The sequence below is a fragment of the Mustela lutreola genome, chromosome 13 (assembly GCF_030435805.1).
Source record: "Mustela lutreola isolate mMusLut2 chromosome 13, mMusLut2.pri, whole genome shotgun sequence".
NCBI classification, from domain to species: domain Eukaryota; kingdom Metazoa; phylum Chordata; class Mammalia; order Carnivora; family Mustelidae; genus Mustela; species Mustela lutreola.
The window spans coordinates 882737-897736 of NC_081302.1; the positions used below are offsets into that span (position 1 = coordinate 882737).

General features: G+C 61.9%; 1 protein-coding gene across 5 annotated transcripts in view; it reads right to left on the bottom strand.

Moving 5' to 3' along the window:
- MCF2L (MCF.2 cell line derived transforming sequence like) overlaps positions 1-15000 on the bottom strand; it is a 127038-nt gene that overhangs the window by 79022 nt on the left and 33016 nt on the right. The window contains exon 1 of one of the 5 annotated variants that reach the window (XM_059144749.1): positions 11907-12100. The exons of 2 other annotated variants lie outside the window; for them this stretch is intronic. Coding sequence is in view for 1 of the 3 variants with exons in the window: in XM_059144746.1 (XP_059000729.1) it covers positions 11873-11951 (79 nt within the window). In the remaining 2 variants the exon portion in view is untranslated. Of the gene's footprint in view, positions 1-11281; positions 11445-11872; positions 12101-15000 lie in introns of those variants that run through there. 2 more of the 5 variants (XM_059144746.1, XM_059144747.1) reach the window with 2 other exon arrangements.

The window sequence follows — 15000 nt, forward strand, 5'->3', positions numbered from 1 at the left end:
CGCACACCCGGGAGGAAACAGATGCGTGTTTGATGTGGCGCGTCCGGGATGCAAGCGTTCTTCCTGTGACTACGGCCAGAGGACCCGAGCCCTCAGCCCCACGCGGCCCGCGGCACCGCAGGGAGGACGTGCAGAAACATGCTGGCCGCTCCGAGTCCGGGGCAGTGGCCGCCATGGGCCATGTGTCACCACCGAGTCTCTCCCTGTGTCTGCCTCCCCACGTCTGCCAAAGGCACAGGCACGAGCGCGAGGACGGTGCCGTCGGGGCCGTCACATCTGACATGATCACGGGTGCCCGCGCAGGCGGCTCGCGGCTGGCCCGGCCTCTCCTGCTTCTCCAAACGCATCTTACAGATGTCCCTGATGGAAACCTTTTCCAAAAATCAGTTCTGTGACATGAACCTACTCACAACCTCTCCGTCTCTTTGTCTTGTAGGATCACAGACTTCAGGTTTGGGAAATGTCTTGAAACCACGGGTTTTCCTGGCCTTTGGGGGACATTCCCCGCCCTAAGCCCCCCGACTTGGAAACACAAACCACAGACGTCTGTGGTCCCAGGCCGCCGGCCAGGCAGGAGTGCTGAGCCCCGCCAGGGGAGGCTTGCGGCCTCGGCGGGCCCCTGGAGCACTGGGCTGACCCTCTGTGGGCCCCCAGCTCCTGGCGAGAAATTCCCACCCACAGCTGGCCGGCGCGTCGTGGGCAGTAAAGAGTCTTAATCAGGTCAGGGGCAGGAGCTCTTCAGCCCCGGCCGCACCAGCGAGCGACGCTGGCGGGTGGACATTCGGCCCTTGGAGACGGACGCCTGGCTCTCGGCTGCACGAGGTTTCTGGACTCGGGGGCAATGGACTCTTTCTCTTTTTCTTTTCAAGATGCAGAGTAGAGGAAACAGCCCACGTGTGCCCGCGTGGAGCCGTGGCATCCCCGGGGCCAGCACAGGCCGCGGTGCCGGGGCCGCTGGGTGCCTCCCTCTCCTTGCTCTGCCTTCTCATGGCCTTTGTGCTTCCCAGGTTTTCCCTCGACCTGGCGCCTGGCAACCTGGCCTCAGAGGCACGGACAGTTCCGAGGCATGGACAGTTCCTTCTCCTCACGGCAGACACTCTCCCTGCGGCTGGGCCAGCACCGAGGCCCGCGGGCACCCCCAGCCCCAGCAAGCCCCCCTCCCGCTCAGCGCTGGTTCCCAGCCCCACCGGCCGCTGGCAGCTGCCCCGGACAACGAGTCCCAGCAGAGCCCCGCTGCAGGCTCTATTGTTCCCTGTTTAATGGGGGCTTTCTGTCCCTTGTACTGACAAAGACAGGAAGCTCTGGGAGCTAGGCCGGCGAGATAACCTGCGAGGCTGCGGCTCTGACCCACCGAGGCCGCACACCCGGGGACACACCGCCGGACGGAGGCTGGCGCTGCTCACGCTCGAGAAAGAGCTTCTTGAACGACGCGCTTAACTTTGTGAAATGAAGGACCCGTCGCCGTGGCCGGTCATGATAAAATCCAGAGACTGTGCCCCAGTCAGACGGAGCTGGAGACCAGCTGACGCCCTACATGGGCAGGCGCTAAGTGGCGTCCGCGGAGACTGCAAACAAGCACCTGCACTGTGCCGGGAAGACCACGCAGCGCGTGCCATGGGGGCTGCACTTTCCGGGGGAGGCCCCGATACTTATCAGGCTAAGTGGGGGTCTGTGTCTGGAGACTGTTCCCAGAGAAGCTCCCGGATGCGGGGAAGACCTAGGGGTCCTGTTCAGCGAGCACGGATGTGCCGAATCTGCCTGGCACAGCCAGCACAGGACAGACGCTCTGTACACGTGGGCTGGCGAGTGCGTGAGTGAGGGACCCTCCCACAAAACTGGGCTTCAGAAGAAAACACAGGACAAATTTTACCCTTTGAGGGTTGATGGAGGCATAAATCTCACAACTGATAAACCACAGAAACCTGTCTATTCAACAACGTTCCATATTTGTTTGCCATTTAAATAAGAAATGACATGTTCTCCCTTCTTAACAACTGAGACATCAAAACCCTTAAAAACGGTCTTCAAAGATTTTATTTGTTTATTTGACAGAGAGAGATCACAAGCAGGCAGAGAGGCAGGCAGAGAGAGAGGAGGAAGCAGGCTCCCCGCTGAGCAGAGAGCCCGATGCGGGACTCGATCCCAGGACCCTGAGATCATGACCTGAGCCGAAGGCAGCGGCTTAACCCACTGAGCCACCCAGGCGCCCCTAAAAACTGTCTCTAAAGAGTGAGTAGCGTTATGAAGGTGAAATCATACGTGGGACATCAGCTCACCATCAGTTTACCTAAAATTTTACTAAAAAGTCACCACTGGGACTTAACACCAGTCCTTCCTCTGCAAAGATAAGAAATTGTTTTTCACATCAGGGACAGGATTCGCTTCTTGGACACTGCTAAGAATAGAAGGACAAAAAGCCAGAACATTTGCTCAAAGCCCAGATACACAAAAGCCACATAATCTCTAAAATCCAGACAGAATAATCAGCTCTATTGCGTTTTCAAATTTACCACTTTGAATCTTCTAGAAAGCCTCCTGTCAGGGCTGACCCCCTCTCAGTGTCTGTGCATCTTTGGGAACTGATGCCGGGGTAACAGTCCCCTCAAGGAGGGAAGGAGCTGCCCCTTGGAGGCCCCTCTGTGAAAAGCGGGGTGCCAAGGCCCAGACCGGTGGTGTCCCCAGGGCAGCACCGTCCTGCAGAGCCCATGCTCATGCACTCGGGCGCTCCCCTTTCTTCTCCCTCACCCAGAGCACCCCCACACTTCCCGGTGGGGCCGCTAACAGAGGGAGACGGTTGGAGCGCGCAGCAGTGTCAGTGCGTACCAGACAGCTGCGCCAGCTTGTTCCCACCAGGAAGAGACAACCGCGATCTCTATCCCCACATCAGATGTATAAAGTGAACGGGTCAGATGGCTCCCAGCTGATGAGAGACGCAGTTCCAACTCCAGCAGCAAGGCTCGCCGGGAAGCAGGTGCACAGAGACGAGGGTCTGGCGCAGACGCGTGCCTGGCGAAAAGGAGGAGCCTCCAGCTATGCCGGTGCCCGTGCGGCCACTGGGAGACGCGGGCAGGTTCACCAAGCACAGCCTCTCGTTTGGGGGGGGAGCTGCACACGCCGCACCCGGCTGCACAGGGAGTCCAGGGGCCCCGAGGACTGTGACAGTGGCTATCCTCCAGCGAGAACATGTCCTCCAGGCACAGAACCCGCCTGACAGACAGCTGAGGTCGGGAGACTGGCCCCTGCCGTGCCTGTCGATCGTGACTGGTCAGAACAACAGAAGGGACGTCCCGTCACGCTCGTCTCTCTGGACGAGCCCCGACATCTGACACTGGCGCGACTGCTCTTATTCAGCTGCAGCGGGAGCCCAGCCCCAACGCGCCCTCGCCTGGAGCGCCTGCCAGAGGAGCCGCTGCGACGTGAGAGTCCCCCGCTGGGCCCGAGAGGCCCGCCTTCGCCAGCAGCAGCGCCGGCGTCCGCCCTCATCGGCCTGTGTGGGCTCAGCGCCGTGGGCCCCCTGGAGCCTGGAACACGGCCATTATTCTCAGGAAACCCCTGACACAGGTGGGGTTCGGAGCTGGTCCGTGAAACACTTAGCAAACCACATGAAGGGCACACGCAGGGGCTGCCTGGAAACAGGGGGTCTGGAGCGCTGGTGGGTCCAGGAACAGGTCCTGGTTCAAGAGAAGGTGGCAGCACAGCGAGGGTCCCCCGGAGACACTGGACACAGGCAGGCCCCAGGGGAGGCCCGATGACCAGAAGCGCATTGAGTGCCCAGGTCTGGTACCCCCAGAGCACACTCACCGGGAGCCAGCTTCATGTCCGCCATCCGCTCTGCTCACACAAAGGGGTAATGAGGGGACACATGCAGAAGCACAAATGTGGCTGATTCCTGCGAACCCAAGGTCGTCGTCTTCCAGACATTCGAAACGTCCCTCGGAACTGCCTCCAGGGCCTCATGCTTCTCCGTGTGGTCAGCGTCTTCCAGACGCCCACTTCAACCAAGGACCAAATGGCTGGCCTTCCCTGTTTGTAGCCACGTCCACTGAATGTGGACACCTCAGACACATTCACAAAACACGTGAGCAAGGGAAGCAGCTTGAAAGCCATCGCGTCTGAGCACCGCAGAGCCGCCATGGTCCCCAGCTTGCCCTCCAAGGCACTGGACAACGTCTGTGCCACGCTCGGGGCCATGCCTGGGATCACACCTGGGGTCACACCCAGGGGAAGCGGTTTCTTGAGTCCTTAGGAGAAATACTCCCTCTTGGTCAAGATCTGCCTTCTGCAATTTCTGCTTACTGACTGACCCGGGGGCCAACAGAACACGTCCCCCCGCCTCCAGCGGCAGGAGCCTGCCATCCTGACGGACAGCGCTGCGCTGGTGGGTCCTGGTGAGTCCACTGCTCCCAGCAAGGGCCAGAGAGAACACTTCAGTATCTTAGCAATGAGGAGACGGGTCACGTGGAGGCCCACTCTTCTCCCCGTGGACGGCTGGTGGTTCAGATCACAGCAGGTACCACGTTCATGCTGCCCAACAGCCTGCCCCGGTGCAGTGCCACAGACACGGCTCGGGGGCAGGGGGCCGCACTCCACTCGCCTCATTCTGGACGCAGGCCAGAGGGACAACGGGTGCCCCGGGCACATCTCCCGAGGGGCTGGCAGCAGCAGGAAGAGGCCGCTCATGACAGCCACGTTGGAGCAGCAGATCTGCCGAAGCAGGTCCCACGGCCGCTGAGTGCCCGTCACAGATCACACACCTGCATCTGGCCCCGGCGGAGGGGCTGGGAGCGAGCGCTCGCTGGGAAAGAATCCCAACTCTTTTGTCACCTCACACTTTGTGCACCGCGGACCGTGCGGGACAGAGAAAGGCTTTCTCCGAGTCCAGGCACCAGGGCAGGACGTCCTCGGACGTTCCCAGACACGCTTTGCCGTGAGTGCGGTGTGTCTGCAGAGGCTGGAGATGCCCCTCTGCGCACGCGCCGTTCATCCCGTCCAAAGCTCAACCAGATGATTCACACTTTCTCCATCGCACATTTTCCTCCTGGAAACCAGGGACGCAGTCACCAGTCTCCCATTTTTAGGGGTTTTGTCTTCTCATGCAGGCCCGCAGTTTAGACCAACGCGTGTTCTCTGCCCCTCGCTGCTTCAACACACACAGAGTCACGCGCCAGGCGAGTGGTCAGTCAGGATGTCAGAGAGCCACGGACGTGGCAACACGGCTGCCAGGCAGGCGTCATAGCGGGGACGGCGAGGCTCCCGGCAAGCCCCCAGCCGTGAGGCTGGAGGCAGGGAAGGCCCCAAACGAGCTGGTGGGCGAGAGCAGGAGCTCCAGGCAGGGGCGGCACGAGCACAGGGAGGCCTTGTTTTCCATCTGATTCCATCTCTGGAGGCCACTGAAGGAGTGAGGTGTCTGCTTCCACCGCCCACTGACCTGGGCCACGGCGCCCTCCCGCACCCGTGCAGGCGTCAGATGCGCCGGGCCGGGGCAGGCCGAGCATCTGCCTTTCCAACAAGTGTCTAGTGATGCCTGGTGGAGACCACAGCCTGAGAACCCCAGGTCAGACACAGGAAATCAGCAGCACTGCCAGCGGACTATCCCAAAGGCCAGCACACCACAGAGTTTACCCCCAGAGTCGCACTGGGGAATCTCTCAAGCCCGGGCCCCACTCTGCGGCGACAGCCGTAGGCACTTCCGGCGAACCTGCCTTGTTTACAGTCAGCAGCAGTTCCGGCTGTCACGGTCACTCCCATCTGATCCCAGATCCGACCCACAGTCCGTCATACCTCCCCCCACAGACCCATGCCACCGGCCTGATGGCCTTCTTCCTGAAAGGACTCGGCATGCAGAAGGCAGAGCTGAGCCAACAGCCCCCCAGGTTCCACCCAAGGCATCGGGCACAGGCACCGCAGGAGCGGACGGTGGAACCTGCGCCAGGCAGACGTTCACTCTGCAGGAGGCTGTGGTCGCTGCATGGGAAGACCCCATGGCAACCTGGAGAGTCTGTGCACCAGCTGGGTCCACCCAGAAGGAAAGTTTCCTCTGGCAGGTGTATCGGGGGTGGCGGGGGGTCAGGCCACAATGCTCCGAGGTCGTCCTGGGAACCTTCTTCTTCCCTGAAAGACCCCTCTTGCTGCTCTGGTCCCTCGGCTCCCAGGCCGCTGTCCTACTAACCCCGCTCGACCGCACGCCGCCTTCCCAGGGAGAGAGGATGGCCCAGAGCTACAAGGGCCCGGGACGGCCCAGCTGGGGGCAGGCGGGTCGCCCTGAGCGACTCCTCTCCCGCGGCACCCAGGTCCGTCAGCCCCATCTTCAGAACACACCAGGACCCCCGTCCACACTGCCTGCCGCCTGCACACCTGCCGCAGGCCCCAGGGGCCGCCAGCCTTCTCCCGGCCTAGGCCGTGGCCTCCCGCTCACTCGGCAGCTCTGCCTTTCCTGCAGGCCGCACCAGCCTTTAGAAACCGCGGCTCTGCTTGGTGTCTCGGAAGCTCCGATTTCCCAGGGTCCGAACTGAGGTTGTCACCGTGGCCCAACCGCACACGCCGTCCGGCCGGGAGGGGCCGAACCACGCCCCCACCATTCCACGTGTCCCAGTGCCAACCTCAGGACGTCAGAATGTGACTCCACGGGGACACGGCGACTGGAGAGACAAACCTGAGACGAAATGAGAGGCCTCTGGGGTGGCTCTGCTCCCACGTGGCTGGGGTCCTTCTAAGAAGATCCGACACAGCCCCACGGAGGGACAGCCACGGCAGGGCACCGGGGTAAGACGGCCATCTGCAGGGCTCGAGGGGGACCCGTCCTGCCCACACCTCGGCCTCGGACCTCCAGGCTCCAGACCGTGGGAAAGGAGCCTCCTACCTGTGGTTCGTCTGGCGGCCACGGCTGACCAACGCAGGGACCCAAACCCTGTGCCCTCACTCCCGGCTCCCCCGGCCCTGGCTCCCCGCCTCCCTGCCATTCCCATCACACACCAAGGGTCCCAAACCCCACGGCGCTAACACTAATAGCCGCATGAGGCACCGAAGATGCCAAAACTCCATTTTACACGGAAAATGCTTGGGATGAGTTTGGCGATTCTGGGTTAAGGACTTATTTTCACATATTAACCCAAGCAGACACCCCCTCTACATAAGTCTGCACAAAGGGAAGCTGGCGGGGGAGATGCCGGCTAGAGCTTCTCTCCGCAACGTGGGGTCTGCTCTGTCGTGTCACTGGAGACACGGATGTGGCCATCAGCAGCAGCAGGAACCAAACCCTCGGCGCACCACCTGGAGGGTTCTTGGTGATGGCTGCACTTGGCTTTGGTTTCAAGAAGCATTCTGTGACACAGCCCAGGTGTGAGGTCTGCCCTGGGGACGGCCACCTGCTGCCATCTAGCAGCTAGGAGGAGAGGCCAGGCGAGACTCGAGACTCGTTCCCAGCTGCAGAGTGACCCAGGGAGAAGGGGGCGACCGACAGAGGTTTCCCCGGGGCGGCCCTGGGGTGGCAGCAGGGGTTGGGGCGCACCCCCAGGCTCACAGACGAGGCGGCGCTGGGCCCCGCGCACCTGCGGAGGACACCTGATGGCAGAACCTCAGAGTGGCCGCAGGCACAGAGACGGCACACGTCAGCACCAGCTCTAGATGGGGCAAAAGAGGAAAAATTCAACGCTTTTAAAACACTGGGTTGGTTTCTACATGGTAAAACACAATCTCCTCTTCATTAAAAAACAATATTTAAAAAATCATTTTTTTAAACCCTAAGTTCTTCAGGAGAGCTCACGATCTCTGGGACTCACGCACTGTCCCTATTTGGCCTGCTTCTGGGTTCGTATGAAGCAGACATCCAACCCCAAAAAGCACAGCCCTAACTGGAAGAAGATAAGTAAAGCGCGAGCGTCCTGTCCCCTCCCCAAGCAGGAGAAGCGGGCTCCCGACTGACCACTCCCCCTGAACTGCCCAGGGCCAGGAGGGAGCTGTGCTGTTCCCCACAGCTCTTTGCTCTTCTTGTCTCTAAAATAGTTCTCTGAAGTAATCCAGAAAAATAGCTACTTCCCAAATGTAAGGTATCCTTTATGGCTCCTGGGCCTGTGGTGTCACCAGTTACTGGGAGACTGACCAGGGGGTGGGTCTTCCTCCCGGGACTGACGGCGGGCGGGGGGTCCTCCTCACGAGATTCAAGGGGGGCGCTGGGCGCCCTGCAGGGCTGTGGGGCTGAGCCAGTACGGAAGGGTCAGCCCCAGTGAGGCTGCAGGGCGCGATGCCCGCTGTGGGGCCCGCGGGAGCGGTGGGAGTCACTGAGGCCCCGGTCATCGCAGCACAGGGAGCCTCGGGGAAGGACCGGAGCAGCCGCACAGCCCTGCGCGTCGGAGGGGAGGAGGGGACGGCAGCCAGGCACGCTGCACCCCGAGACCAGAGAGAAGTCAGCCCGGCGGCACGGAATGTGTCCCGGGCTGGAGCCTGGCCGTCCTAGGTGGGGGAGCCGAGGGTTCCATTTAGACCGTACTATTGCCGGCCCCGAACAGCATGGTGTCTTAGGAAAAGCCCAGCACACCGAGCACCAAGGAGGCCTTGGACGAGGAGACTTAGGGCCAGCGCGGCCTGCACATGATGCGGAAGAAGACGGGGCCCTCCGCTCCCGCACAGAGCTCTGCCTGGGCCTGCTCTTCTAGGCTCTCTCCCCTCCTAGCCAGAATCTTCTATTTTTGCCAGGAAGAAACTTCCCAGATCAGGTGTGTCACAAAGCTACGCTTATGCTCCTTCCTCGAGTCTGTCCGGAGGTCCCAGCCACAGAGTCAGCCGGCAGCGTCCCCCTCCACATCATAGCGAATGTGGCAGGGGGCCTGGGGTCTCGGAGGGATGTGCCCTCACTGACAGACGTTGCCGGAAGGAGAGCCCCACTCCGCACTCTGAGCGGCCGGGCTCGCAGCTGGGCTGTCAGCGGGAATCGAGCTTCTCGGACGGTGGCGAGCGCAGTGGGGAGGAGACGGGACAGGCAGGCGGGGAGAGCTCACGAGAGCGGAGCCGGGGGCCCAGTGTGCGGGCGCGTCACACACGCTCTGACTGACACACGCCGCCAGGACCTGGGGGCCACACGAACTCCCCAGTAGGACAGAGCTTACAGGTTGACGTGCAGCCTCACCCATGCACCCGTCCATCAGGCTCGCCACCCCCTGGCCCGTCCGCCCGTCTCCCTGACCAGGTACCATCCACCCATGACGGGAGATGCTACCTTGCTTGAGGTCAGGGCAAGCACAAGGTGGCCCCAGACTTCCAGACTCCCCCAGCCGCTGTTCCCCGAGTCTGGTTCCTGGACCACCACCACCGGCATCACCTGAGACCTGATTCTCAGGCTCCACCGCACAGAAACGGGGGGAGGGGGTGGGGGGCAGATCCGTGACGGTTCCCTCCAGAAGGTTCAGAGGACCTGGCTAGAGGACCACGGTTCTGCAACAGGCACCTGTTAGTTGTTTTTTATGTTTTATTTTTTTACTTTTTAAAAAGATTTTATTGATTTATTTGACAGAGAGACAGCAAGAAAGACAGCACCAGCAGGGAGAGGCAGGCAGAGGGAGGGGGAGGGGGAGCAGGCCGAGCAGGGAGCCCGATGCGGGGCTCGGTCCCAGCACCCCGAGATCACGACCTGAGCCGAAGGCGGCGGCTTCACGGACAGAGCCCCCAGGCGCCCCCACACATGTTCAAACCGACTATAGGTCCATCAGGGTCTCTCCCTCAAGTGCTTATAGCTTTTTCACCAATTACTGTGAATCTAAAGAGAAAACCAAAATTATGAAAACGCTGGAAAGGAGCCGCCACCCAGCACAGAAGCTTCCGCAAGCTGCTCATGGCCTTGAGGTTAAAGACCGGGCTGAAGAGCACATGCACTTCCAGTTCTCAAGGTCGGCAGGCGCAGCACCACCCGCCACATGGTGCCCCCCGCGCCCCTCACATAAAGACCAGCCCGGACCCCTCACGGCAGCCAGTCCTTCTGAAGGGGGGGCAAAGGAAGCAGCACGTCCAGACCCTCGGACGGAGAGCGGCGACTGTCCATGGGAGGAGCTGCGGAGGGAGACAGGCGCGAAGCCTTTGAAAGGTCCCTGAGCGCTGCCCATCAGCTCTGCCCTGGTCCTCAGGGCTCAGGCCCCTGCCCGGAGTCACAACACCAGCTTACAGACCTGCATCCTGCCATCTGCCACTAACTGCTGGTGACCTTGGAGGCACAATGCCTGTGACCTCTGAACAGCAGTTCTGCACTGATGGGGAGGGAGCTCCTGTCAGGAGGTGTGTGTGTTCTGGCCCAGGCTGAGGAGAAGGCTGACATCGACCTAGATTCCCGTCCCCACAAGGGAAGGTGTGCGTGCCCCACAGTCGGCGGTAGGACTGCGTCAATGGCGCGGGATACACAAAACCTGCATGCGGTGGGGGCGGGGGGGGGCAGTGCGGGGGACACGTAGCTGGATGGAAGGACTTTGTGCCGAAGGAGCCGACGGTGTTAGTGGTTCCCGGGTGCACTGCTGTCCTCTCCTCCACTAAGCAATACTAGGGATTCGTAAAGCAGGTGCCTGTTGACTGGATTTGGAAGAGACTTGGTGGAATCTGCAACCACGGGAGCCCAGATGTGACAAAGGACACACATGTGGGACTCGCTGCTTAGCGCAAGGCTGCAGTCAACGTGGACGCCCAGCTCGCAGCAGATTCAGGGAGCAGCCTGTCCCTCCTGCTCTACAGGGAAGGCTTTTACAACTCACATGCACATGCGCCTCTCCCAGCCCGCTTGAGAAAAAACCTCCATCCCTAAAACCTAGGCAATGACATCACTCTTGGAGCTGTTCCTGCTCTGTCATTCCAACCCCAAAGCCTGAGCCGAGGGTGCTCCTGTGCGTCTGCGAGCCACCGTGCCCTTCACCCCACGACGCAGGCCAAACCCCACAGCAAGCCAAACGCAACCGAGTTCCAGAAAAAGGGAGCGGTGTCTCTGGGAATATGAGGCCGATGGCACACGACGGGTTATTGTCTTTTGACCCATATACAATAAATCCAGTGGCTTTAATCACAAAAATCACCATTAAACACAGAATGTCTCCAAGGATCTTGGTTAGATAATCACACACAATGATGTTTAACCCTGGCTTTGCTCTCAAAACCCCGTGGGGTCTCCCACTTTCGGGAGAGAGAGAGGAGGGAGCCCACGCCTAAACCAAGGGACAGAATCTAATCCCGCAGAAACGCATTATTTAGACAACGAGGTAATGAAATACGACATAACATATGGCAATTATCGGGCAAGAAACTGGCAACTTACTTTTAATGATAAACGATTATTTCCTCTCCGTGTCAAGGAAAGCTGGGGACTGCGGACGCCCTCCTCCCGCCCTCGCGGCATGCAGACCCAGAGCAGGACCCTGCCCGCTCAGCGTTCTCTCAGCTCCAAAGGGATCCATTCAAACTGCTCCTCAAAGCTCAGTCTAGTTAACACAGAGAACGCAGGTCCGCTTAGGCTCCTCCCCCTTACCTACCCCCTGTTCAAGCGTCTGTCCTAGGTTTTAATTATATTTGGTGGAAAAAGCATCATCTGATTAACGCGCACTGTTCCTCCGGGACGCAGCGCGCACAGCCCCAGCCCCGCACCCGCTGCAGAGCCCCCGGCTCGGGGATCCTCGACGCCCCCAGGACGGACGCGACCGACGCGCGGGGGGTGGGGGCGCGCGCTCGGCCACACCCGGCCCTGGGGCCCCGGACGCTCCGACCGCGGGCGCGACGAGCGAGGACGGTCCGCGGGGACCTGGCGCGCAGCCTGCGACCTGCGCCGCGGGGGAAGGGCGCGGAGGCGGCCATGCACCCCGGAGACGCTCCCGACACCGCACCCCGCTGTCAGGCCAGCGGCTCCTCCTACCAGCGCGCCTGCAAACCGCATTTAGCCTCCGCACCATCTCCGCCACCGCCATCTCCTCGCGCCGCAGCCAGAACCTCATCCTCCGGCGGAGCGCGGGGCCCTCCGCCGCCCGCGTCCCTCCGCCGCAGACGGAGCCTCAGGGGTGGGGTCGCGCGACGGGGAGGGGGCACGGCCGCGCCGCCTGCCCGGGATTGGCTCCCGAGCCCCGCCGAGGGGGCGCGCCCTGCGGCAGGGGGGCTGCGGGGCGGAAGCGGAAGCGGCGCGCCCGCCCCGCGAGTCCCCGCGGTCACCTGGGGGCCCTGCGCGCGCACGGCCGAGGTCACCTGAGCCCTGCGCGCGCACCCCCGCGGCCCCCCCCCCCCGGGGCCCCCACAGTCCCAAGGGTGCTCCCCGCGCAGAGGCACAAGCCGCTCCCCGCCCCGGGTCTCTGCGCCCTGGCTGGGGAGGACGAGGAGCTGCGGGGCGCGAACGGAGGGCGAGGCGGCCACCGAGGTGGCGCCCGGCACGGCTCCCCGCACTGTACCTGCGGCCGCCCTGGGGCAGGTGCACAGCCCGCAGCAGCCGAGCGCGCGCTCTCCGCGCCGCCGCATGCCGCCTGGCCGTCCCCGCGCGCGGCGGTCCCGGTCCCCCGCGGCTGGCGGGGTGGACCGCGCGCTCCCCCAGCCGCGCCGCTGGCCTGGGGACGCCGGGGCGGGGAGAGGAGCGCGCCGCAGGCTCGCGGGGCCCCTCCGACCTCGCCGCGGTTGGCGCGAAGCCACCGGGTGCATTTTACACCTGAGCGCCTGGCAGGCAGAGGGGAGTCGCGGGGAGCGTGGCGGTGGCTGCCACCGCCGAGGGCGGGGGGGAGCAGGTGTGCGGGCGCCGCGCGCAGGGGCCTCTGCTCCCCGGGACCTGCCGTCCTTCTGTGGCTGGCGTTGCAGCGAGCAGGGCCTCGCGGATTCCGCGCCGCGTGTGGGAAATTCAAGCATGGGGCAGCGGAGGCTCTACCTGCAGCCTCCCTCCGCAGAAGGGCACCCAGCAGGGTCCCAGGGTCAACAGACAAAGGTGACCAGATCTGTCCTCTGGGAAGTCATGGCCTGGAGGACAAGAAAGATCTGGAAACTAATTGCTGCGGCATGAAGTGAAGGCGGAGAGTGAGGGAAGCTGCCTTTCTTCTTTTTCCTCTCCTTTCCTTCTGCTTTCTTTTGTTTTGTTTTTAGCATCAAGCCACCTGCACACCAGCCCTTCCAGGGTTCAAGGAGAGCCCGGTGAACAGAGGGTTCCAGAGAGGCGGTGTTGCAGGGTGGACAGTGAGGCTTCCCCTTGTCCAGGGCTGCCCTCTGCGAGCAGGACACGCCCCCCCCACCTGCAGTGTCCACTCAGGCAGAGCTAAAGCCCTTCCCTCCCCAAGTGCAGTGGGCGGCGCCCAGCTTCCCACTGTCCCAAAGGCAGCAACCGCCCCATGTGTCCTCAACACCCCACTTTGCCTTGGCCCCAACCTGCACCCCCACCTGCTCACCTGGATGGGAGCCCTGGCCAGGAAGTGCCCCAGGCACCTCCACCTCCTCCCTCGCCTGGTTCAACCCCTTTTGAGCACAGAAGTGTTCTCAGGCGGTGCTCAAACTTGAGAGGCAGGCGGAACCCCGAGGGTCTGTGGACCCCACATGGCTAGGCACGCCACCCAGCATTTCCCTCCAGACCCTCTGGCCTGCTCTCACTGACGCCCTCATGCTGGGACACCTCCACTCACACTCGGCTTCTTTCCTCAACCCTGCGTCTTCCACCCTGTCCCCTGAAGTGCCTGTGGCTGGTGCCACCCCCAGACCGAGCCACTCACTCTGGCACTGCTTCAGGGGCTGAGTCTGCTGCCCTCTGTGACGGGTGCCCCTTACAGGTCCATGTGGCCAGGCCCGGTGCCCAGATGTTGGCTCAAACACCAGGCCAGATGTCATTTTGAGGGCATTTTGTAGATGTAACATGTGACTGGATTTGGGAGAGACTTGGTGGAATCTGCAACCACGGGAGCCCAGCTGACTCTGAGTAAAGCAGACCATGCTCCCTGGTATGGGTGGGCCTCATCAAATCAGTTGAAGGCTTTAGGCGACCAAGACGACCCCCCCTGAGGAAGAGGGAATTCTGTCCCCAGACTGCTGCCAGACTTGACCTGCAACGGGCTCTTCTCTGGGCCTACAGCCTGCTCCTGCCTTACGCATTTCCAGCTCACCAGCCCCACCGCCACGCGAGCCCACCGCCACACGAGCCCCCCGTCACTTAGAATAAATTCCTCCTTCTCCCTCCTCCGAACCTTCTCTCTCCTTAAATTAAGGCATAAATGGTGTTTTCTCTAAAAATCATTTCATATTTGCCTAAAGCATAGCGGCCAAAACGACACCACCCAACGATTCCTGAGTGTGTGGTGCGCTCCACGGACTCTCCTGACCTCCTCCACTCACGTGGTCTCCACCAAGAGGCGGGCATGGCTCTTAGGCTGCTTTACAGACCACGGCCCAGAGAGGGTGCCTTGCCCAGGGTCACACAGCGGGTCCGTGGCAGAGGCGGGATCCGAACCCGGCTGCAGACAGAAACACGGGCCTAGACAAGTGTTTGCTTCAGGGAACATTGTCCCGCCGCACCTGGAATGCCGTCCCCAAAGTCCCCTACGGGAAATAAGGGACAGTTAGGTACACAGGGTCCCAAACCCAACGCTGCGGAAGAATCTTGGCCCGCAGGTCCCAAGGGTGCAGGCCAGCTTTCTATGGCTGTCTCACCCCTCCCAGAGAGGAAAAACAGGACATGGCTGTCTGCCCGCCCCAGGAGGCCCAACGGTGCCCAGGCAGGAAGGCGGATGTAATGTCACACCTGGACACCCAACACGTCCTCTTAGCAACCAGCACGGGAAGTTAGCCATGAAGGGAGGTGAGAGCCTGGGGAGCCTGAGGCCATGCCGGTGCTCTGGGGGGAGGGGGAGACGTGCTGGGCCTCGGAACTAGCCCTTCCTCCTGCGGTGCCGTCCCCACGTCAAGGGGGCAGCAGGGGAAAGGGGGACTTGGGAAGAAGAAACCCACACCAGGTGCATCCTGGAGCACGGAGGGAACGACTGTTCCTGACCCGAGGGGGTTACTCTCTACCTCGGGCAGGCCACGAACAGG